The sequence below is a fragment of the Arvicola amphibius genome, chromosome 4 (assembly GCF_903992535.2).
Source record: "Arvicola amphibius chromosome 4, mArvAmp1.2, whole genome shotgun sequence".
Taxonomy (NCBI): Eukaryota; Metazoa; Chordata; class Mammalia; order Rodentia; family Cricetidae; genus Arvicola; species Arvicola amphibius.
The window spans coordinates 105158326-105179772 of record NC_052050.1 but is presented as its reverse complement, the minus strand read 5'-3'; the positions used below and the strand labels follow the sequence as shown (position 1 = coordinate 105179772).

The 21447-nt window shown below is 56.0% G+C and overlaps 2 protein-coding genes and 1 non-coding gene across 3 annotated transcripts; all 3 read left to right on the top strand.

Annotated features, from left to right (window-relative positions):
- The first annotated feature begins 7860 nt into the window (after positions 1-7860).
- On the top strand, positions 7861-10051 carry Rpl18a (ribosomal protein L18a). Its single transcript, XM_038327549.2, has 5 exons — positions 7861-7968; positions 9037-9216; positions 9302-9431; positions 9654-9763; positions 9923-10051. Exons 1-5 carry the CDS (start codon positions 7951-7953, stop codon positions 10013-10015), a joined length of 531 nt encoding a protein of 176 aa, XP_038183477.1. The 5' UTR covers positions 7861-7950; the 3' UTR covers positions 10016-10051.
- On the top strand, positions 9469-9599 carry LOC119813828. Its single transcript, XR_005285274.1, has one exon. It is a non-coding gene; the product is annotated as a small nucleolar RNA SNORA68 (small nucleolar RNA).
- A 2902-nt stretch (positions 10052-12953) lies between the features above and the next one.
- On the top strand, positions 12954-21141 carry Slc5a5 (solute carrier family 5 member 5). The gene is made up of 15 exons (XM_038325484.1): positions 12954-13310; positions 14075-14140; positions 14437-14488; positions 14576-14643; positions 15547-15701; positions 15912-16052; positions 16142-16271; positions 16568-16656; positions 16823-16935; positions 17007-17077; positions 17433-17519; positions 17596-17777; positions 18960-19084; positions 20014-20129; positions 21043-21141. The coding sequence occupies exons 1-15, from the start codon at positions 12954-12956 to the stop codon at positions 21139-21141; spliced, it is 1851 nt and encodes a 616-aa protein (XP_038181412.1).
- The last annotated feature ends 306 nt before the right edge of the window (positions 21142-21447 follow it).

Here is a 21447-nt window from a genome sequence, read left to right as displayed (position 1 = left end):
GCCGCCCCGACGCTCTGAGCGCCCCGGCCCTGCTGGCCACGCCCCTTCTAGGAGCGTACCGGAAGCGCCGGAGACCCCGGCCGGAAGCGCCCCCTCCTCTCCCGCCAGTGGACGCCCTTTAGGCCTCGGGAGTCCTTGGAGCGCGGAGACAGCCGAGTGCTGAGGCGCCGCATCCCTGCCAAAATGCCATTCATTCACTTGAACCGTTGTTACCAGGGCCCGGTGGGTGCTGCGGGCTTTGAGGGATGTGTAGGAGTTTGCAAGGTGTGTGTGGTGGGCCGGGACCAAGTGAGACACATGTCATGGGAGGTCTTTAGGTTAGGTGAGCACTGTTCCTGTCTTTTCAGATGAAAGGACATTTTGGAGGGGTGAAATCAACCGGCCTGGTAGTGTTAGCGCCCATCTGACTCCAAGTAAGTTTGTCTCTCAGCCGACCTCGAGCTAATAATCCTCCTGCCTCCACTGCTTCCCGCACACTGGGACAGCAGACAGTCAATACAGACAGCCAATACAAAAGCTCGGGGCTGCCGGGCGGTGGTGGCGCACGCCTTTAATCCCAGCACTCGGGAGGCAGAGGCAGGCGGATCTCTGAGTTCGAGGCCAGCCTGGTCTACAAGAGCTAGCTAGTTCCAGGACAGGCTCTAGAAACTACAAGGAAACCCTGTCTCGAAAAAAAAAAAAAAAAAAAAGCTCAGGACTCAGTTGGGCTATAGCCTGATGGAGACTTGACTCCCATCCAGACCTTGGGGAGCATTGGCACCCCAGTCTTATATCTTTTATTGCCATTCCATGTTAAATATCTGAATGGTATTCATCCCAGGAATGGCCCAATGAGGGAGCCCCATTTCTGGAGTAAACAACTAACAACTAAGACAAGGAGCTTGGCTGAGGCAGGGGGATCAGAAGTTTACAGTCAGCCTCAGCTACCTAGCAAATATGAGGCCAGCCTGGGCTACATTAGACCCTGCATTAAAAAGAAAAATAAAAGAAAACCGACTCATGCCTTTAATCCCAGCACTTGGGAGGCAGAGGCAGGAGGATCTCTGAGTTCGAGGCCAGCCTGTAGACACTCTGTGTCTACAGAGTGAGTTCCAGGACAGCCAGGTCTACATAGAATGCTTCAGAACAAACAAAACAAAACAAAAAACAAAAACAAACAAACTAAGGAAAAGGCAAACGGCTGATGCGAAAAAGGCCAGGAAGCAGGATCAGCCCGGCTGCTGACCATGTCTGTCGGGGGTGTTCCAAGCAAACTTCCCCCTTGGTCATTGTGTAGCAACAGCCGTGGCCTCCTGCCAAGGTCTGAGGCTCCTGGATACCAATTTCCCTGCCTTTTTGGTGCTAGTATCCTTCCCGAATCCTGACTCCTCCCTCCCGTGGCTGGCCAGCCTATGGCGAAACCTGGGGCCTGTCACTTCCTGTTATAACAGATACAGAACTGGGCTTGATGGCTGAGATCAAGTGCAGAGTCGGGTTTGACTCATTAGGAGAGTCTGAGGCCATGTTGGACTACAAAGCAAGCCCACGGCCAGCCTGGGCTACATAGGGAGTTCACAGTCAATCAGGAGTACAGCGAGTCCCAGGCCAGCCAGGCCAATCCTTTAAAACCACCCACATTACAGGTCCCAGCTGCCTGGAATCTATCGCCCCCTTCTGGCCTTCATGGGTGCATGCCCAAAAAGAGATGGGCATGTTTGGCTCCTTTAATCCCCACACATGGGGCAGAGGCAGGAGGATTTCTGTGAGTTTATGGTCAGCCTGGACTACAGAGAAAATCCCAACGGAAAACAGACCTGGAGGCCTGATGAAGCCCAGTAGCCTCTTGCTGTCTGGTTCTGTCCCCATGTAGGGGACACCAAGCGAAGGCCAAAACATCCACAGAATGGACCAACAGCCCATTCTGTTTGTCCAGTCTTTCCCTGCTCCACGAGCCCCTCGGGATTTGAACCCAGGAGCTGAAGTCTGCACTCTTCCAGCTGCCTTGGGAGCCTCCCCATCTCCCTCAGTACTTCGCAACAGCCTCAGGCTGTCAGTTCTCCTGCTGTCACACACTCATGCTGATATGACAGTCTGACCTCTGAGGACACAGTACATTGGCACCATGAGTCAAGTGGGGAAAGGCTCTGAGGTCAACAGCTTTGCAAAAATTAAAAAAAAAAAATCCCCAAAACAAAACCGTGTCCTTCCTGGCGTCCAGTGGTCCCTCCCTGGTAACTGGCAGGGTAGCTGCGCCTGCAAGTTTGGGGACAGCAGGCCTGCTGGCCTGTGGCAGAGCTGGAGTGTAGGCATGCCTCCTGGGCACTTGTCTTGAGCAAACGCTTCGTAGCACAGGACGGAGCTATGTTTAAAGGCCTTGATTGGGGCCCCAGAACTCCAGGGCTCCTGATGTATCATCAACTCCCTGCTCCATCTCCAGCACCTTAGATTCTGCTTCCACCCCTGCCAGCAGAGTCCACTCCCGGTGACCAGACTGGCCCCCTCAGCTGAATTGTATGGCAGCTCAGTCTCCTCACTCACCCAGGAGTGCTAGCCAGCTGCCCCTCCCACTAGCAGACGTGTGGAGGGTCCATAGGCATGGGACTGATGCTCAGAGTTATATATCCATTATTCTTTTCCTGCTCTCTACCATTTGCACAGTATGGCCATTGCTAGTGGTCACAAAAAAAGAAAAACCTCGTGTCCTTGAGCTTCTCTGCCCCCAAGTTTAGGAGTGGGGGTGCTAGGCTCCTCGGAAGAAGAATCACTGGTCAATCCCAAAATATGAGGTCCACATCTAGATCCGGGCAGCTGAAGGGTCAGCTGTCTTGTCCTCATGGGAATGGTGTGTGTGTGTGTGTGTAATGGAGGAAACTGTGAGTCCTCAGGACAGGCGTTCTGTCTGCAACACTCCCAACTAGTTCAGTCAGACGTCCCTCTCCACGGCTGGGAACAGGTCTCAGCCTCCACATGACCATAGCCACAGGCCAGCTTTGGTGATTCTAGGCTGCTCCACCCCTGAGCCATGCACCAACCACCTCCGTGGATCTTACAATCTTCCCGCCTCCATCTCTCAAAGATGGGTTGGCAGATGTGGTACATCAGACTCATCCCTGTTGAGCTTTGAGAACAATTGCCATCGCTCTGACCTCTGACAGCGAGCACAGTTTTCTTCATTCCCCCAACTCTGGGCTTTTCCAGTCCCATCACCAACAGCCTCATGCCGCCCCCTTCTGTCCTCTGGAGGAATGAGCCCGAGGTCACGCCCCCTCGGGTGCAGCGGGAGCTCACGGCTTTGGTCTGGCCTCGCTCCCTTGACAGCCAGTGCCTTGGGTTTTCCAGGCTAGAGTCCACGGCTCCTGGGGCACCTTGTGCCTCTCAGTTCCTTCCTCAGGCAGTGAAGCTCTCAGACTGCCTTGTGTTTCTCTGTGTGATCCCTTAGAAATCACGGAAGCAGGGAAGCTTTCAGGACAATTGTCTTAGACATTCATCTTGTGTAGTCTGTAAACTGCAAACATCACTGTATCCTGGCAACTACAACTGTTCTGATCCTGGCAATGGCCACTATATTCTCTTCCTGATAAAGGTATAAAAAGTCTGATTGCAGAGTTGGGGATTTAGCTTAGGGGAAGAGTGCCTGCCTAGCAAGGGCAAAGCCCTGGGTGGTGGTGGGGTATAAAAGGTCTGATTGCTTGCAATAAAATTGTCCCAGGGTCAGTATTGCTGAGGCCCCTTCAGCCAGTGTGGTTTAAATCCTCATGGCCAAATCAGCTGATCTCGGTCTGGTAAGTAAGTGCAGGCAAGCTCCCTAAGAGGTCAGTCCCAGCCTATGCCCGCAGGCTGCCCTCCCAGCCTTCCTGAGTGGGAATCGTCCAGATTTCCCATACCCCACTCAGACCTTCCCCATCGTCCCCACTCCCTTATTTTTGCTTCCCCACTGACTGTAATGTTAGATCAATTACTCCTCCTGGGTGTGGTTTCAGATCCAGCTAGGGTGAGTGATCAAATTACATACCCAGGGCCCACAGGGGCCTGAGAGTCTGAATCTCCCGGGAGGGTACAGTAGCACACCTGCCTATGAGGAACAGTCACCCACCAACAGACTGAGTTGGTTTTTTGTTTTCTTTTGTTTTTGGGGGGTACAAGGTAGGGTTTCTCTATGTAGAAACTGCAACTGTCTTGGAAGGCTACCCTGGACCACCCTCTGAAGACCAGGCTGGCCTTGAACTCACAGAGATCAGCCTACCTCTGCCTCCCAAGTGCTGGGATTAGCAACCTTTAGGAGTAAACTCCACCATTATGGGACTCAGTTGTCCGATTCAGGTCCCCAGGCTTGGTGACAGTGCCTTTGCCACCTTAGCCATCTTCGTGGCTTCCTGTTTTTGTTTATTTGAGGACCTGTTTCATACAGCTCAGGCTGACCTTGAACTCCCAATCTCCAGCCTCAGCCTTCCTAATGTTGGGGAGACAGGTGAGCCCTCCTCTTCCCCTTTGCCCATTCCCTCCGTGGGCTTCACAGGGTGATGTGGAGATCCAGAGAAGTTAAAAATCACAGGAGAAAACCACTGGCCAGGGGGAGGCTGAAAGCGTACAGAACAGGGTGGGGTGGGGGCTGCAGAGGAGCCCAGAGGTGGCAGATGAGTAGCCAGGAGTTAGCTGAGCCCTGGGAGAGTAAGACTCGGCCCCAGGACTCAGAATTTATTGGAACTTAACAGACTGATTGTAACGTGAATTCTAAACGGTCTTAATAATAAAAACCCGTAATCAGATATTAGGGGGTGAAGGCTGAAAGACAAGAGAAGCAAAGCACTAGTTCTCAGCTCTACAAAGCCTCAGACCAAATGGGGTATCCTGTCTCAAGTCCTCAGGCCAAACGCTGTCTCTATGAAACCTTAGACTGTATCCTAAGCCTGTCTCCTCCTGCCTCATATTCCTCTCTCTGCTCAGCCATATCCCTTCCTGTCTCCACCTCCCTAGTGTTGGGATTAAAGGTGTGAGCAATCACTACCTGACTCTTTCTCTTTTAGACTGGATCAATTTCATGTAGCTCAGGTGGGCTTGAACTCACAGAGATCTGTCTGTCTCTGCCTCCTATGTGCTGGGATTAAAGGTGTGTGCCACCACCGCCTGGTCTCCATGGTTAACTAGTGGCTAGCTCTGCACTCTGATCTTCAGGCAAGCTTTGTTAAACTACAAAGAAAATATCACCACAATCAATGGTAAATGCTGGTGAACCCCAAGATTTGGTGAGTGCTGTTGACCCCATGACCCCATGAGCGCCGTGAGCACAGCCAGGCCTCACAGAACGGACACAGATGGAACATTCCCAGGGACAGCATTCGTCACCGTCTGGGAACGTGACTCTGTGGCCTCCTGAGCACCAGGCATGCAAGGGGCACACATGCATGCAGGACACAAGCAGCCGGCGCACACGCATGCATGACACAAGCTGCACACATGAATGCACGACACAAGCGGTGCACACACATGCAGGGCACAAGCGGCACAGAGGCATGCAGGACACAAGCAGGACACAAGCAGCCGGCACACATGCATGCATGACACAAGCGGTACACACACATGCAGGACACAAGCAGCCGGCACACATGCATGCATACGGGCTAAACACCCATACTCCCCTAAATAAGCCTCATGTGGTGATGCACACCTGTAATAAGAGCACTCAGAGGCTGGGGTGGCAAAGCTGGGAAGACAGGGGAGCCCAGAGCAGGAGCCCGAGTCCTCTCCTAGAGGACACAGTGAAGGGCTTTCTAAGAGCATGCAAACACTGCCAGCAGGCGTTGCCTTTCTCCTCCCGCCCTCTGCCTCACCAAGAGCCTTAGGTAGCATCCTAAAGCTGCCCCCAAGGTCTACTCCCTTATTTGGCCACTTCCTCTTGCCTGACTAAAACTCAAGGTCCAGCAATCAAAATCCATTATTTGGCTCCATCAGCTAAGCTGTCTAATCAGGACTGAGCAGCTGACCCTGGCACAGACTTCCCACACATAGGCACCTCTGTGGGATCCAGAGGCGCCCAGCCCCGGTTGTCTGGGGGGAGGGGGGTAATAGATCTTTGTGCCAAGAATGGCTGGGTGTGTTCTGTGGGGGAAACCCGGGGAACAAACAGATGACCTGAGGGCATTTTGGGCCTGAGGGCTGGGTGCAGAATCCTCCCCATTTCTGAAAGGCACAGGGACTGGAGTGAGCAGGGAGGGGACAGCTCACCCTGGATCAAAGCAGGGTGGCCTGAGACCCCCAGATTAGCTGGGTACACTGTGGAATGAAGGCAGAATCCGCAACCTAGCAATCCAGAACCCTGACAGCCTTTGGTGATGGAAGCCCAGCACCCTGTCTCCGGCTGTGTCTTCTGGGCACATGGCTGAGGCTGGGAGCTGCGGGTACCTCGGTAGACTTCTCTCTTCTCTGCATCTCCACTTCCTACCCTGTGCCCTCTCAGGGTACCTGCTGCTGCCCAGTCCTGCCTCCCACAGAGGCACGGAACCGTGTGTTCCAGCAGAGGGAGGCATTGTGTCCTAGCCTGCCCATTGCAGTTACTCTCATATGCTGTTTTTTTCAGGTGGAGGAAGGGGGACTGTAGATGAAATCTTGCTAAGAAGCTAGTGGCATCCTCCTGCCTCAGTTTTGTATTCGTAAGGACACAGGTATGTGCCACCATGCCCAATTCTAAATCTTAGGATTATCCTATGGGCCGGGGAGCGTTAGTGGCTTCCTCTGAAGGCTGTGGAAACTAGGGCCCCACACTTGTGTATTCCTGAGATCAATGGGAGCAGGAAGGCCCAACCAGCATGGGGCCCAGAGAGGTCCAGCTCTGCCCTGCAGCGGAGCCGAAAGGAGGCGCGCGCGCGCTACCTAGTGGTCGCTAGTGGAGACACACAGCGGATATTGTCGCCTGTCTCCCTACAATTAAGAGAACACCAACAGGAAAAGAACAAAGAGACGGAGTGATACAATTCTATGAAGAAAACAGCTATGTGAGCCGGCGGGTGACACAGTCCTGCATCCCAAGAATCTGAAACCTGAGGCAGGAGAATTACAGTGAGTTACAGGCTGGCCTGTAACTCCTGTCTCAACAAATAGTAAAATAAACTGATTACAGATAAAAAGATCAATGGACTAGAGAGATATAGTTCAGCAACTAAGAGCACTGACCGGGGTTCACAACCTTTTAACTCTAGTCTCAAGGGACCCGATGCTCTCTTCTGGCCTCCCGCAGGCACCAGACATGCAGATGATGCAAACATACCTGCAGGTAAAACACCTAAAAAAGAATTAGCACAACTTTTTAAAAAGATGGATAGATGATGGGTGACAGATGGTAGATACACAGGGAGATGATGTAAAAAAAGGAAGGAGCCCGGCGGTGGTGGTGCAAGCCTTTAATCCTAGCACTCGGGAGGCAGAGGCAGTGGCAGACTGGACTGATGAGGACTGAGAAAAAGTAAGACAAAACTTAAATGTAAAATGCAAATGACTGTGAGTTCGAGGCCAGCCTGGTAAACAAGAGCTAGTTCCAGGACAGGCTCCAAAGCTACAGAGAAACCAGGTCTCGAAAAACCAAACCATAAAAAAAGGGGGAGGAGGGAAGAAGAGCGAAAAGAAAGGAAGAAAAGAAGAAGACCGCCGAATTAGAAATCGAGAGCGCCTTTACGCCCACCACTCCCAGCATCCCCCGCGTGCAGAAGCTCTGTCGTAACGCCGGAGGATCTTGTTGAGCTCGTCTCTCGGCCTCGCTGCCTCCTGGGAATTGTAGTCTCGACGTGAGAGGGATAGGGAGGGGTTACGGAGCTGACCTGTAACCAATAGAGAAACTAAGATCGTAGAGCGTCAGTATACATATCCAATGGACGCACGGCATCGAGAAGGGCGGGACTTCCGTCAGGGAGTACATGGTGAGAGCCTGCGCGGAAAGTGGCACTTCCTTTCGTGACTGGCGGCGAACGAGGACGGACCGCCATGAAGGCCTCGGGCACAGTAAGGCGGACGCGGTGCGGCTGGGGGCGCGGCGTTGGCGGCGGGACCGCGCGGAGTGACTGTGTGCCGGGATGGCGCCGGGCACGGCCGCCGGGACCCGCTCGCCGGGCACGAGCAGCGTTCCGCGGGTCGCAGGCTCTTCGCGGCAACATGGCGGCCGCCGCGTGCTAAGCAGCCGCGGAGGGAGCGGGCGGATCAGGGCGAATGTGGGAGCATGCCCCGCTAGGCAAGCCGATTGGGCCGGCTTCCCCCCCTCCAGGACCACAGGCCAAGGTCCGCCTTTCTGGGAAACTGCCTGGCACAGTGGCGCACGCTAGAGATAGCAGAACCGGGAATGCAGAGGCAGGAGGGTTATCGCGAGGTCCAGTATAGAAAAACAAGAAGGCGGGCGGTGGAGGTGCAGGCCTTTAATAGCAGCACTCAGGAGGTAGAGACAGGCGGATCTCTTGAGTTCGAGATCCGCCTGGCTACAACTACAAGAGCTAGTTCCAGGAGAGACACCAAAAAACTACATTGAGAAACCCTGTCTCGAAAAACAAAAAAGAAAGAAAAGAAACGAGATATGGTTGTCTAGTTTGGTTATTATCGAGACAGGACACTCAATTTCAAAGCTAACCTGGGTTACTTAGACACGCGAGGAGGTGGGGCTCTGCCTTTGACAAGCATGCATTGCGACTCCTTCCGGATCTGAAGTCAGCGAGCATGTTGCTGCACACCTGTTATCTCTGCTTGGGAGGTAGAGGCACGTATGTCAGGATTGAGTCATCCTTAGCTATTTCCAAATTGGAGGCCGAATTGGCCTGCCTGGTATTTGTGTAACACTTGGGAAGGGCAGAAGAGTAGACGTCTTGGGTGTGGTGTCTCTCACTAGCACCGTGAGCAGGAGGATTGCTGCGAACTGCCCCACCTATGCTTGTGCAGGCACAGGGCTGACCTGGTGTGGGGTCATGGATACATGTCCTCCTGCCTCCTGGGGAAACTGAGGCAGTCCATGGCGGGGAACTTGCATTCTGAAGTGGCTGCCTCTAGGGTGACAGGCAGGCCTCGGCTCACCACCCTGTCTTTCAGCTCCGGGAGTACAAGGTGGTAGGGCGCTGCTTGCCCACCCCGAAGTGCCACACACCACCGCTGTATCGAATGCGCATCTTCGCACCCAACCATGTGGTGGCCAAGTCCCGCTTCTGGTACTTCGTGTCACAGCTGAAGAAGATGAAGAAGTCATCCGGGGAGATCGTGTACTGTGGGCAGGTGTGGCCCGGGGCCCCGCAGGGTGGCAGTCCCTGGGCTCCCCCAGAGCCAGGGCAGCACTCTTCACTGTCCTCCCTGCCCGCAGGTGTTCGAGAAGTCCCCCCTGCGGGTGAAGAACTTCGGCATCTGGCTGCGCTATGACTCCCGCAGTGGGACACACAACATGTACCGCGAGTATCGCGACCTGACCACTGCTGGGGCTGTCACACAGTGCTGTGAGTCCCCACCCCTGCCTCTCTCCCCCACCCCTGCCCTGCACCCAACCCAAGAACTGCCACTGCCTGTAGCGGCTGTTTAAACAGTGGTGCGCACAGCAAAGGAACTTCGTCGCCTTTGAGGGGCTGTGCAGTGCCCCCCAGAGTGAATTAGGAGGTTCCACAGCCCTGGGAACAGGCGCCATGTGAGTGCTTGGGGCTGACTTCCTTCTCTCGCCACAGACCGAGACATGGGTGCCCGGCATCGTGCCCGTGCACACTCCATCCAGATCATGAAGGTGGAAGAGATTGCTGCCGGCAAATGTCGCCGGCCGGCTGTCAAACAGTTCCATGTGAGTTGCCCTGAGAGGGGGCTGATGCAGGGCTGTGGGGGGTGTGGGCGGCTGTCAAACAGTTCCGTGTGAGTTGCCCTGAGTGGGGGCTGACGCAGGGCTGTAGGGGGTGGTTCTGCCTCGTTGAGCCCTGGACACTCATCCCTTCCCTCTCCACAGGACTCCAAGATCAAGTTCCCTCTGCCCCACCGTGTTCTGCGGCGCCAGCACAAGCCTCGCTTCACTACCAAGAGGCCTAACACCTTCTTCTAGACCCAGAGACCCACTGAATAAAGCTCCAGACTTCTACCTGGCTCATTTGCTTCTGTGGGGGGTAGGGTGGAGACTAAGCACAGGCTTGGCTTCTTTCTATAGCTATCATACCCCAGGAACTTCATTGCTCACACAAGCTGCATGGGTGAGCTCTTCCTGCCTGAGGACCTGTGTGACATTGAGAGGTGGCTGTTCCCTGCAGACTCCTGGGTGCTGCTAGCTCAGGCCTGAGAATTTCAGGCATGAACTTAATCCACCCCCAGGACCTGGTTGAGCCCCTTATCCTGCTGCCACTAAGCCTCTACTGATGGGAATGAGGCCAGCCAAGCCCTAGGGACGGGGCCTCAAGGCTGCTTCTGAGGACCAGAGGTGCCTTTTTCCAAGTGTCTATGTGGGTGCTGCTGACTCGGCAGCTGGGGCTCCTGGTCAGGTGTGGCTAGCACCATCATGGCCAGGCTGGATTCCGAAAGTGGTACAGGCCTGCACACAGTAGTGTTAAAGTGTACAGGGTTCCTGCTGGTGCAGCAGCTGAGAGCTAGTGTGGAAGAGCATTAAAAGTAATGCATTTAGTGAGACCCTGTCGAGTCAAATTTGGCTTGAGGTTTGTACATGTTTTAACACACTCCTTACCTCTGGAGGCCAAAAGAGGGCATCTAGTCCCCTGGAGATGACATTACATGTTTGTGGTTACTGGGATCTGCTCAGTCATAACATCAAAAAGGATAAAGATAGCTCATTTGTCCTCTACTTGTCCCATCTGGCAAGGCTGAGCCTCCAGCTCAGGTGGTGTCTTACTGTGCAGGTGGACAGGAGAGGAGTTGGTGTGGCCGCCATCCAGTGCTTTGGGCTCATGAAAAGCCCCTGCAGTCCTGCAGCAGGTCTGGGTTGGTCCCCAGGGCCTCCGTTAGGCTCACATTTGTGATTCCAGCTACAGGAGAGCAGCGCTCTCGCCTCTGCAGGCACCCGCATTCCTTTCCACCTGTCCCTCACCCTGACACACTCATCTTCAGGATTTGTTAATTGTAGCTTAATCCTGCCTGGCCTCAGGTTATCACCTACCTCTGCCTCTTGAATGAGCTATAAAAAGACAACTGCTACCGGGCGGTGGTGGCGCACGCCTTTGCCCTTTGATCCCAGCACATGGGAGCCAGTGTGGTCTACAAGAGCTAGTTCCAGGAGAGGTTCCAAATCTACAATGAAGCACTGTCTTATAAAACAATAAGATAACTGCCGGCCAGTGGTGGCCCATTCCTGTAATCCCAGCATTCAGGAGCCAGAGGCAGCCTGATCTACAGAGCGACTAGGAGAGCCAGGACTACACAGACAAATCAGTCTGGAAAAGCCAACTGCAAATTGTATAGAGCAGCCGTAAGCGCGGGGCACAGCTCTGCGTGATGCTACAACATTCAGCACAAGACCTTGCTCCTCTTGTTAGGACCACTAGTGTGTCCCCACCTGTCAGCTCAGCACTTGTAGCTTTCCTGCCTGCCGGCTGGCCTGTGCAAAAAAAGCAGCAGTCCTGCTTTGGGAAGGCTTGCCTCTCCCTCTCCAGTCCCCTTAGGCTCCAGAGTGCCCCATGCCTGTCACATCTCCCCCTAGCTCTACCCATTCCGAAGCATTTTGAAGACCTGAAAATTCTCCCAGTGCCCTTGACAGCAAGACTTGGGAGCCGATAACAGCCAGTACTTCCAGCTCCTCCCTGCCCCAGACCCCTTGCTGCCTTGGGGCCCTGCCTGGCGATTCACCTCGGATGGAGACAGCGTCTGTCGGACGGGGAACGGAGTGGAGCTAAGCACTTTGGGCAGGTCTACAGCCTGAGGCAACCAGGTCCTCTACCTGCCAAATCACCCGAAATGTGAGGGACTCCATAGGGAATCAACCCCAGATTCTCCCACCAGCTCATCCGGGAAGGGTCCCACGGTGGAATCTCCTGAGCCTCTGGCTGCATCGTTCCAAACCTCAGGCCAAGTCCTTGTTCCCTTGAAAACCAGCTCAGGACCCAGGTCTTCCCCAAATTGAAGGAAAGGATGGGCGCTCAAAGAATGAGCAAAAGAGTTTGTGCGGGGAGGCTGGTCCACACTTGCCAGCCCAGCACTATGGAAGCTGAGGCAGGAGGATTGCCATAGCTTCAAGGTCAGCCTGTGGGAGGGAAGAGAAGATGGGAAGGGGAGGAGGGCCAGGACGGGTGTGGAGCACACTCCTGTCATCCTGGCCAGGACTCCATGCTTGCCGGCCTGAGCTGCTTGAGAACCTGCCTCAGACACACACCACACACAGACACACACACACACGCAGACACACGCACGAAGAGGGAAGTACGTCCAGACTGTCCTTGTACAGACGGAGAAAATGAGTACTAAACACCTAAATAGAAGAAAAAAATTCTCCAAGTGTGTTCTCACTGGGAAACCCAGAGCGCCTCCCACCGGGGTTGGCTGGAGGGCAAAGTTGGACAATTCCCTGTCCCACACTGCGAGGAAAGACAGATGCCATCTGGGGGAGGGCCCTTTTTCTTACGAAGCCCGGTAGCTCCCCCCCACCCCCGCAAAAGGAAATCCCAGTGCCAGGCTCCTCGTAGCTCCGGGTACCAAAACCCAGCAGGCTGTGTGAGCGCGGGTCTTAGCCTCCAATGCCCGGTCTGTCCATAGCCCTGGACTGAGAGAAAGTGTCAGGAGACGCAAGTGTCGCGGAGGAGTCCCCCCCCACACACCGCCCGCACCCCTACAGGCCCGCTCGCCCCAGGGTGGAAAGGGTGCGGGTCGCGCCCGCCTCCCGGGCTGGGGGTGGAGCTGCGCTGACCCCGGAGCCCAATAAATCCTCGGCGCGCGAGGAGCGAGGGCACCGACGGCACGCACGGTGAGTCGCACGCAGCGGTGCACGCACTCACCGAGGGTCCTGCACGTCTCTGCATCCTCCCTGCACCGAGTCACTTGTCCCCATGGAGGGGACGGAAGCCGGGCCGCCGGCCACCTTCGGCGCCTGGGACTACGGGGTGTTCGCGGCCATGCTGCTGGTGTCCACGGGCATCGGGCTGTGGGTCGGCCTGGCCCGCGGCGGCCAGCGCAGCGCCGACGACTTCTTCACCGGGGGTCGGCAGCTGGCGGCGGTGCCCGTGGGGCTGTCGCTGGCCGCCAGCTTCATGTCGGCGGTGCAGGTGCTCGGGGTCCCCGCCGAGGCGGCGCGCTATGGTCTCAAGTTCCTGTGGATGTGCGCGGGCCAGCTGCTCAACTCGCTGCTCACCGCGCTGGTCTTCTTGCCGGTTTTCTACCGCCTGGGCCTCACCAGCACATACCAGGTAGGGAACCCGGTCCCGCGGGAATGTTCCGGGAAGATGCCCCGGGCACGGGGCAGGGCCAGGAAAGAGGAAGAGTCCGGGTCCCACGGCTCGAAGCAGCCTCAGGGCGGTGACTTCCCGCTGACACCTGTCCCCCGTGAGCGCCCGGGACGGGCCACCCACCCGCGTCCGCACACGGTTCAAACGCCTGCAGCGAGACCAGAGCCCTGAAGGATTTCCCAACCTTTCAATGCCTTGTGCAAACGAAATGGCTCGGGCCTGTAGTCTCAGCACTGGGGAGACTGAGGCAGGAGGATAGCCATGAGTTTCAGGCCAACCTGGGCTCTCTATGGAGACCTCAGCTTCAAATCTGCGGGCACAGCTGAGCACACTGCAACGTCCAACAAGGGTAGTGACAATTTAAAGCTTATACCTGATATATATCAGTACTCGAGAAGCTTGGGCAGGAGGATTGCCTCGAGTTCTAAGTCAGCTTGGTTTATACACAGAGACCCTGACTCAAAAGAACTGTGTGGGCTGGAGAGATGGCTCAGCGGTTAAGAGCACTGACTGCTCTTCTCAAGGACCCGGGTTCAATTCCCAGCACCCACATGGCAGCTCACAACTGTCTGACACCTTCACACCAATACACATAAAATAAAGTTAAAAAAAAAAAAAGAACTGTGTAAGTGCGGGTGGGCACCCGGGAGAGAGGAAGAACAAGGAGGGTGGCTGAGCTGAAGGGTCATGTTCCCGATGACCTCCAGCCCTGGCTCCTTCTTAAGTATCTAGAGCTTCGCTTCAGTCGAGTGGTGCGGCTCTGCGGAACGCTGCAGTACCTGGTGGCCACGGTGAGCAAGCTGCCCGCCCAACCACGCCCACACCAGACACTCATCCCACCCCAACCTGCCCTCACGCCACGCCCCCATCCTGCCTGGCCTCGCCCTTACCCGCGTGAGCTCTGCTTCCGAGGGACTGACCGGGACCACGCCCAAGGCTCCACCCTCATCCTGCCTGGAAACACCCTCCCGCCCCCAGCGCCACCCCATCCCTCCTAAAATCGCCCTCTTGTAACCTAACCCCGCCCCTCCCTCCGTCTGGTCCCGCCCTCTTCCTCACCCCTATCTCACGTCCCTCCCACCCACAGATGCTGTACACAGGCATCGTGATCTACGCACCCGCGCTCATCCTGAACCAAGGTCTGACTGGCGGGCGGGCGGGGGAGGGGCCGGGCGCCCCGGAGCCCAGGCTGGACCTCGTGGCCTGACAGGAAGTGTGTTTTGCAGTGACCGGGTTGGATATCTGGGCGTCGCTACTGTCCACGGGAGTAATCTGCACCTTGTACACGACCGTGGTGAGTGAGCCGTGGCCGCTGCGTGGTCTTGTGGACAACTCCAGGCGGGCAGCACCATCCCAACTCCCTGTTCCCCTGCCTGACTGGACACCTCATGGGCAGGCGCACTTCAGGCGCTGCTGGATCCAGCAGCCCCGGGGGGGCTTTGCCTGGGCTCTCCGGTCCCTGAGTTGTGGCCTTTGCCTTTCCAAAGTGAGCAGGGTTTAGCTGGAGCTGGCTGAGACTCCGGCCTGCTCTTCTCTGGGCCTCATGTCTTGGCTGTGTCTGCTGAGGGACTGGCCTGTTCTGGGGCTGTTTCTGGCACAGGAGGCTAGGCTTTCGGTGAGGCAGGAGAACGCAGGGAGAGTTAACAATAAAAGAAAAGAGATGGAGCTGCCCAGGAGCCGTCGCAGTAGCGCTCGGGCCTGAGGCTGAGGCTGAGGCTGAGAAGTTCTAGGCTAGCCTGGGCTCCGCAAGCCTTAAAAAAAAAGTTAATGAAGCTGGGCAGTGATGGCGCATGCCTTTAATCCCAGCACTTTGGAGGCAGAGGCAGGCGGATATCTGTGAGTTCCAGGCCAGCCTGGTCTACAGAGTGAGTTCCAGGACAGGCTCCAAAGCTACAGAGAAAGCCTGCCTCGGGGAAAAAAGGGGGGGGGGGAGAATGATAAGAGATATTGGGGGTATTTGCTGGGATGGCTATTACAATTGCACCTTTTCCACCCATGACCTTGTTTAATCCTCCAACTAACCATGGGAAGGCACACTATCCTTATTTTACAGGTGGGGAAACTCAAGAGGGGATCTTGGCTTCCTGGGACTCAGGACGCCATGCTGGGTGGAGTTGGCAGCCTCCTTCCCAGCTCAGTCCTGCCCCAGCAGCCAGGGACAGGCCTGCCTGTGACTCCTCTCCCCTCCCATGCACAGGGCGGTATGAAGGCCGTGGTCTGGACAGATGTGTTCCAGGTCGTGGTGATGCTCAGCGGCTTCTGGGTGATCCTGGCCCGAGGAGCCATGCTCATGGGAGGCCCCTGGAATGTGCTCAGTCTTGCTCAGAACCATTCTCGGATCAACCTGATGGAGTGAGCCTCACATCTATGCCTCAGTCTCCCCAGCACTGTGAAGGTTTTTGAGTCCTGTCTCAGAGGGCAACAAAACTCAACCTAGAAAACACCTACCCACCCTTCAAAACTCCCTGCAAGCACAACACCCCCTTAGGACCTGGAATAGCCGTGGTGATCTGGGGAGGGCATCCTCACGTGGTCGCTAGCCTACTTTTTTCCCCTCCTTAGCTTTGACCCAGATCCTCGGAGCCGCTACACCTTCTGGACTTTTGTAGTTGGTGGTACGCTGGTGTGGCTCTCCATGTACGGTGTGAACCAAGCCCAGGTACAGCGCTATGTGGCCTGCCGCTCGGAGAGTAAGGCCAAACTGTGAGTATGCAGGTGAGGGACCCACGCAAAGGCTTCTGGGACAGGCTGTCCCTCCCCCACTCACTCCTAAGGCCACCCCATCCCCCCAGGGCCCTGCTTGTCAACCAGCTGGGCCTCTTTCTGATCGTGGCCAGCGCGGCTTTCTGTGGCATCGTCATGTTCGTCTTCTACAGAGACTGTGACCCCCTCCTCACAGGACGTATCTCTGCACCAGATCAGGTGAGCTCACACACCAGACTCCGCCCTCTCCAGGCCCAGAGGCGGGGCTGGAAAAGCATTCCCTCCCAAAGGCACCGCCGTCTTGGCCTGGGAGGAGAGGGAGATGGCAGAGTGGGTGTGTGAGCAGGCAAGACCTCGGGCCAGCATGATAGCAGCCGGACTGTGGACACGGGGCTCAGGTAGCTCAGGCTGGCCTAACTCACTATGTAGCTGAGGCCTGCCCTGGACACCAAAAACAAAAAGAGAAAGCCCCGCCCATGTCCTGTGTGTGACAGCCAGGCCTCTGTCTCCTGCAGTACATGCCGCTACTCGTGTTGGACATTTTCGAGGACCTGCCCGGAGTCCCCGGACTCTTCCTAGCCTGTGCCTACAGTGGCACCCTCAGGTGAGCACCCTGCTCACTCCAGCTGTGACAGCGGGGGAGGGCGCCCTGTCTGTAAATTATGGGGAGGGCCATAGGCAGAGAGACTGCAGCAGGACAGCGCTGCAGCCGGTGCTGAGGCAGCCGTGTGGGCCCTGAGACTCTGCCCTTGTCTCTCCTCCGCCCGCAGCACGGCATCCACTAGTATTAACGCTATGGCAGCCGTCACGGTGGAAGACCTCATCAAGCCACGGATGCCTGGCCTGGCACCTCGGAAGCTCATTCTCATCTCTAAAGGGCTCTGTGAGTTTGGGGGACCAGGGTGTAGGGCCAAGGTGGTACCCCGCACTGACTGTGCCATTCCTCCCTCACAGCCCTCATCTATGGCTCATCCTGCCTCACAGTGGCTGCTCTGTCCTCGCTGCTGGGAGGTGGTGTCCTCCAGGTGAGACTTCAACCCCACCTGCCCTGCACCACAACGTGAGTCCCAATCAAGGCTCGAGGAGATGCCCAGACCGCTGGTGACATTGGAGAGGCGGGACTTGGCGTGGGGAGCACCAGTCATTCGAGATGCTGAGGCGGGAAGATGGGAGTTCAAGGCTAGACTTAGCTACCTACATAAAGAGGTCGAGGGCATACCTGAGACCCGCCACTGTCATTTTCTACCATCCTTCGAGGAGAAAGAGGACTGGGAAAACTGGGGTGCAGAGCAGTGTCAAGGCCTGCAGTAGTATTCCTTAGGGTAAACTGAGTCCCGAGAGGCGGTGGCTAAGCACAGCCCTTCTCCGCATGCCTCGCAGGGCTCCTTCACGGTGATGGGCGTCATCAGTGGGCCTCTACTAGGTGCCTTCACGCTGGGAATGCTGCTGCCAGCCTGCAACACACCCGTGAGTGGGGAGGGTGTGGACGTGGCCTTGGGGCATGGTCAAGAGGCACCGCCCCTCACGGTGGCACCGCCCCCAGGGCGTCCTGTCTGGTCTGGCTGCAGGCTTAGCTGTATCCCTGTGGGTGGCCTTGGGGGCTATACTGTATCCACCCGGAGAGCAGATCATGGGCGTGCTGCCCACCTCGGCCGCCGGCTGCACCAACGCATCGCTCCTCATGGGCCCACCTGGAGCTGCCAACACCTCCAGTGGGGTCCCCAGGTGAGCAGCCCAGGGGTAGGGTCCAGTGTGCAATGTCAGGGTGTCAACTGGAAGGAACTGGGAGCTGTGGAAAAAACAGTCTGTGCAAAGGCCCTGGGGCCACGTTCAGGTTCCAAAGGCCACAGGTGTGTGAGCTGTGCTTAACAGAAAGACAAGAGGGGCCCAAAGACTGGCTTTGGCTTTATTTTTATTTTTGTATTTTAGTAGTTTGAGACAGACTGGCCCCAGACTCGCTATGTAGCCATGATGACCCTGAGCAAACCATCGATCCTCCTGTTTGCACCTGCTGCGTGCTGGACCACATGTGTGCCCAGCATGTCTGGCTACCTTTTCTTTCCTTCTTTCTTGATGATTATATTTTTTATTGGGATGTAATTAGCATCCTACACAACTCGCCATAGAATCTTAGTTTTAGCTGGTGTGGTCTAAAGCTGGAGGCAGCAGGCAGATCATGGATCATCCTTGCTTACAGAGTTAGTTTGAAGACAATTTGGGCTACATTAATAAATCAAAATTTTTAATTCTCCCAGCTTCTGGGAAGATTCATGTTTTGAGTCTGTGGATTTACCTCTTCTGGGCTTTTGTGTCTCAACTTGCTTTGAAGGTTCATCCATGATTACTGTGAGTGAAGGGATGTGCTGCTCCTTTGCTTTCCGTGTTGAGTAATATTCCATGGAATGCAGATAGCACATGTGTGTAACTGCCCATCTGTTAATGTCATTTGGGCGGTGTCCCACTTGGGGCTGTTGTGGACAGAATTTCAATAAACCCCTGTGCTTCACAAACCAAGCATGCATTGGCTTCTCCTCCAGCCCTCGGGAAGCTGGGACTTCAAGGCCTTCTTGAACAACTTAGCTAGACCTTGCCTCAAAATGAGGCCTGGGCTGGGGTGTAGCTCAGTGACTTCCCAGCATGGGAGAGAGCCTGGGCTCCTTTAGAAAAATAAGAAGAGAAAATGCTCCAATTCCATCTGGAACCTTCCGAGCTTGGTCAGGCCCCATTGACGGTTTTCTGTGCCTGCCTCTGCCTCAGAGGGTGCATCTGTGGAAGCTGACCAGAAGGGTTTTTTCTAAGTATTTAGGTTCGTTTAATTCCAAGATCAGTGGGGAGCCATGGTGGGTGGGGAGACCTAGGTCCTGCACAGTGGACAGCCGGCATCTGTGCCCTCCTCTCTTACCCCAGCTCTGGAGTAGAGGCAGACCGCCCCGCGCTCGCTGACACCTTCTATGCCATCTCATATCTCTACTACGGGGCTCTGGGCACGCTGACCACCATGCTGTGCGGAGTTCTCATCAGCTATCTGACAGGTTAGTGCAGTGGCCTCCGAGGTCAGTTGTTCATCCTCCTGCCTCCACCCTCACTCCCTGAAGGGAACCTGGGAGGGACCCCGTCGGCTGTGAGCTGCGCCCCCGCCCCCGTCCCCAGGCCAGTTCTATTTTGCAGACTTGGGAACTGAGGCCGGCTCCTCCAGAAGGGTCCGGGCTAAGGAACGGGGATGCGAGGCGCTGTCCGCGGTCCTGAAGCCAAATCTCGGCGTTAGGAGGCTTCCAGACCCCGCAGAATTGTTTGCTTGTGTTTGAGATGGGGGTGGTGTCCTCATTCTGTAGCTCAGGCTGACCCTCAAACTCGTGACAGTCCTCCTGCCTCAGCTTTCTGTGTGCTTGGACGGCATGTGTGCATCACCATCTTCAACCCCTGCTATACTTGCTTCTCTTATTCACGTGTTTCCTTTTGAGACAAGGGTTCCATGTAGCCCAGGCTAGCCTCAAATCCCTTATGTGGCTGAGGCACATCCTCATGGGAGCATGCACTGCTGTGCCTGGTTTATGTGTTCTGGGGATGGAAGTCGGGGCTCAGTGCTAGCAAAGCAATCCTCTACCACTGAGCTGCGATGACCGAGCACAGCCCCAGCCTGGGCTGAACCTCTGATAGAGTGAGCTGATGCCCTCAGCTTTTGCTGAGCTTCTAGACACTAGGGTTGAAAGTAAGTGGGCACTCCAGCCTGCTGAGTGACGGTGCCCACCTGTGATGCCAGCACTCCGGAGATAAAGGATAGACTGGAGACCCTGTCTCAAAAGAGAAAAATAGGCCAAACGAGACTCCTAGGATAGAGAATGCCGGGGGAAAAATAACCTAAAACTGAAGCCAACCCAGCTCCTCACGAGTGGGCAGCTGTGGGTGTTGTCAGGGCTGGAAGAACACCCAGCGCTGAGTCCCTGTCCTCCTGCCCCCACAGGCCCCACCAAGCGCAGTTCCCTGGGCCCCGGACTGCTGTGGTGGGACCTGGCTCGGCAGACCGCGTCCGTGGCCCCAAAGGAGGACGCTGCCACTCTGGAGGACAGCCTGGTGAAGGTCAGATCCAGCTAGGGTCACTGGGCGCCAGGGCCGTGGGGACCCGGTGGGTGTGGTCCCAAGGGCTGGGCAGATTCCTCTCTGCGGTCAAAGCTGTCTCTTTCCCAGGAGCCGGCACACATGAGCACTGTCTATTTTTATCATATCTGTTTTTTTAAACAATTATTTCCTGCCTGTGGCGGGGGAAACTGGTTTCCCCTCGAGAGACACTTCTGAAGAATATTCTTAAGATAACATTACTTAATTCAGAATTACATAAGAAACAGGGGGAGCTGGGCTGGAGCCGAGCCCAGGGACTGACTGCAGAGTCCCCGAAAGTGGGAGACGCTGTCACCTCCTGAGAGGCCATAGTGACACAAAGAAAGAGGCTTTCCAGCAGGTGACACCAAAGACGGGAATGTGGAGCGCGAGGCCAGCCTGAGCTCCACAGCAGGCTCGAGGCCTCGTGGGCACCATGAGAGCCTGTCTAAGTGGCAGACAGTAAGAAGCAGGCAGCGGTTCGCAGAGGACCGGGTCCCTACCCAGCACCCATGTCTGCAGCTTCAGGAGGTCTCCTTCTGGCCTCCAGGCACCGAGCACACACACATATACTGGCCAAATATGCATACCCATAATACAAAAATAAAACAGTAATAAGGTTATGAAGCTGGGTCGGGCACGGTGATGATCTCAGCATTGAGGGAAGAGGATCACTGCAAGTGTGAGGTCCACTGGGGTACAGAGTAAGACCCTGTCTCAAACATAGTCTGAGCTGGAGCAGGGCTGAGGCTCCGTAGAGCGCATGCGTAGCACCGGGTGGGGTGGCAGGAGGATGAGTCGCTGCTGGGGGTGTGGAGGCACCCTGCACGTAGCCGACCTGGTCCTCGGGGACCCTATCTGGGACGGGTGTGTGATGTGCTCCGCTTTCTCCCAGGGTCCGGAAGACATCCCTGCTGTGACCAAAAAGCCCTCTGGCTTCCTGCCAGGCGACGAGGCCCACCTGCTGTCCCTGGGGCGCGAGACCAACCTCTGAGGGCGAGGCCCAGAAGGTCAATCACGGGCCTCGGGTCATCAGCCTCCTTTCTGATTGGCTGGACGGGAGAGTACAGAAGCTTGGCTGGCACAGGCTTCGCTCCCACCCGAGTCCCCTTGGCCCACCCACACGCAAAGAGGGATAGTTCTCCATCCACAAAAGAAACCGTCTGGAACCTTCTGGACCTCATAGAGCTGCAGTCAGTGGCTGAGAAAACCCAGCTGCTCCAGACAGGCTTGCCGGCTGAGCCACCCGGGCCCATTTAACAGGCAAAGAAACTGAGGACCATCACCACAGCAGTGGGGA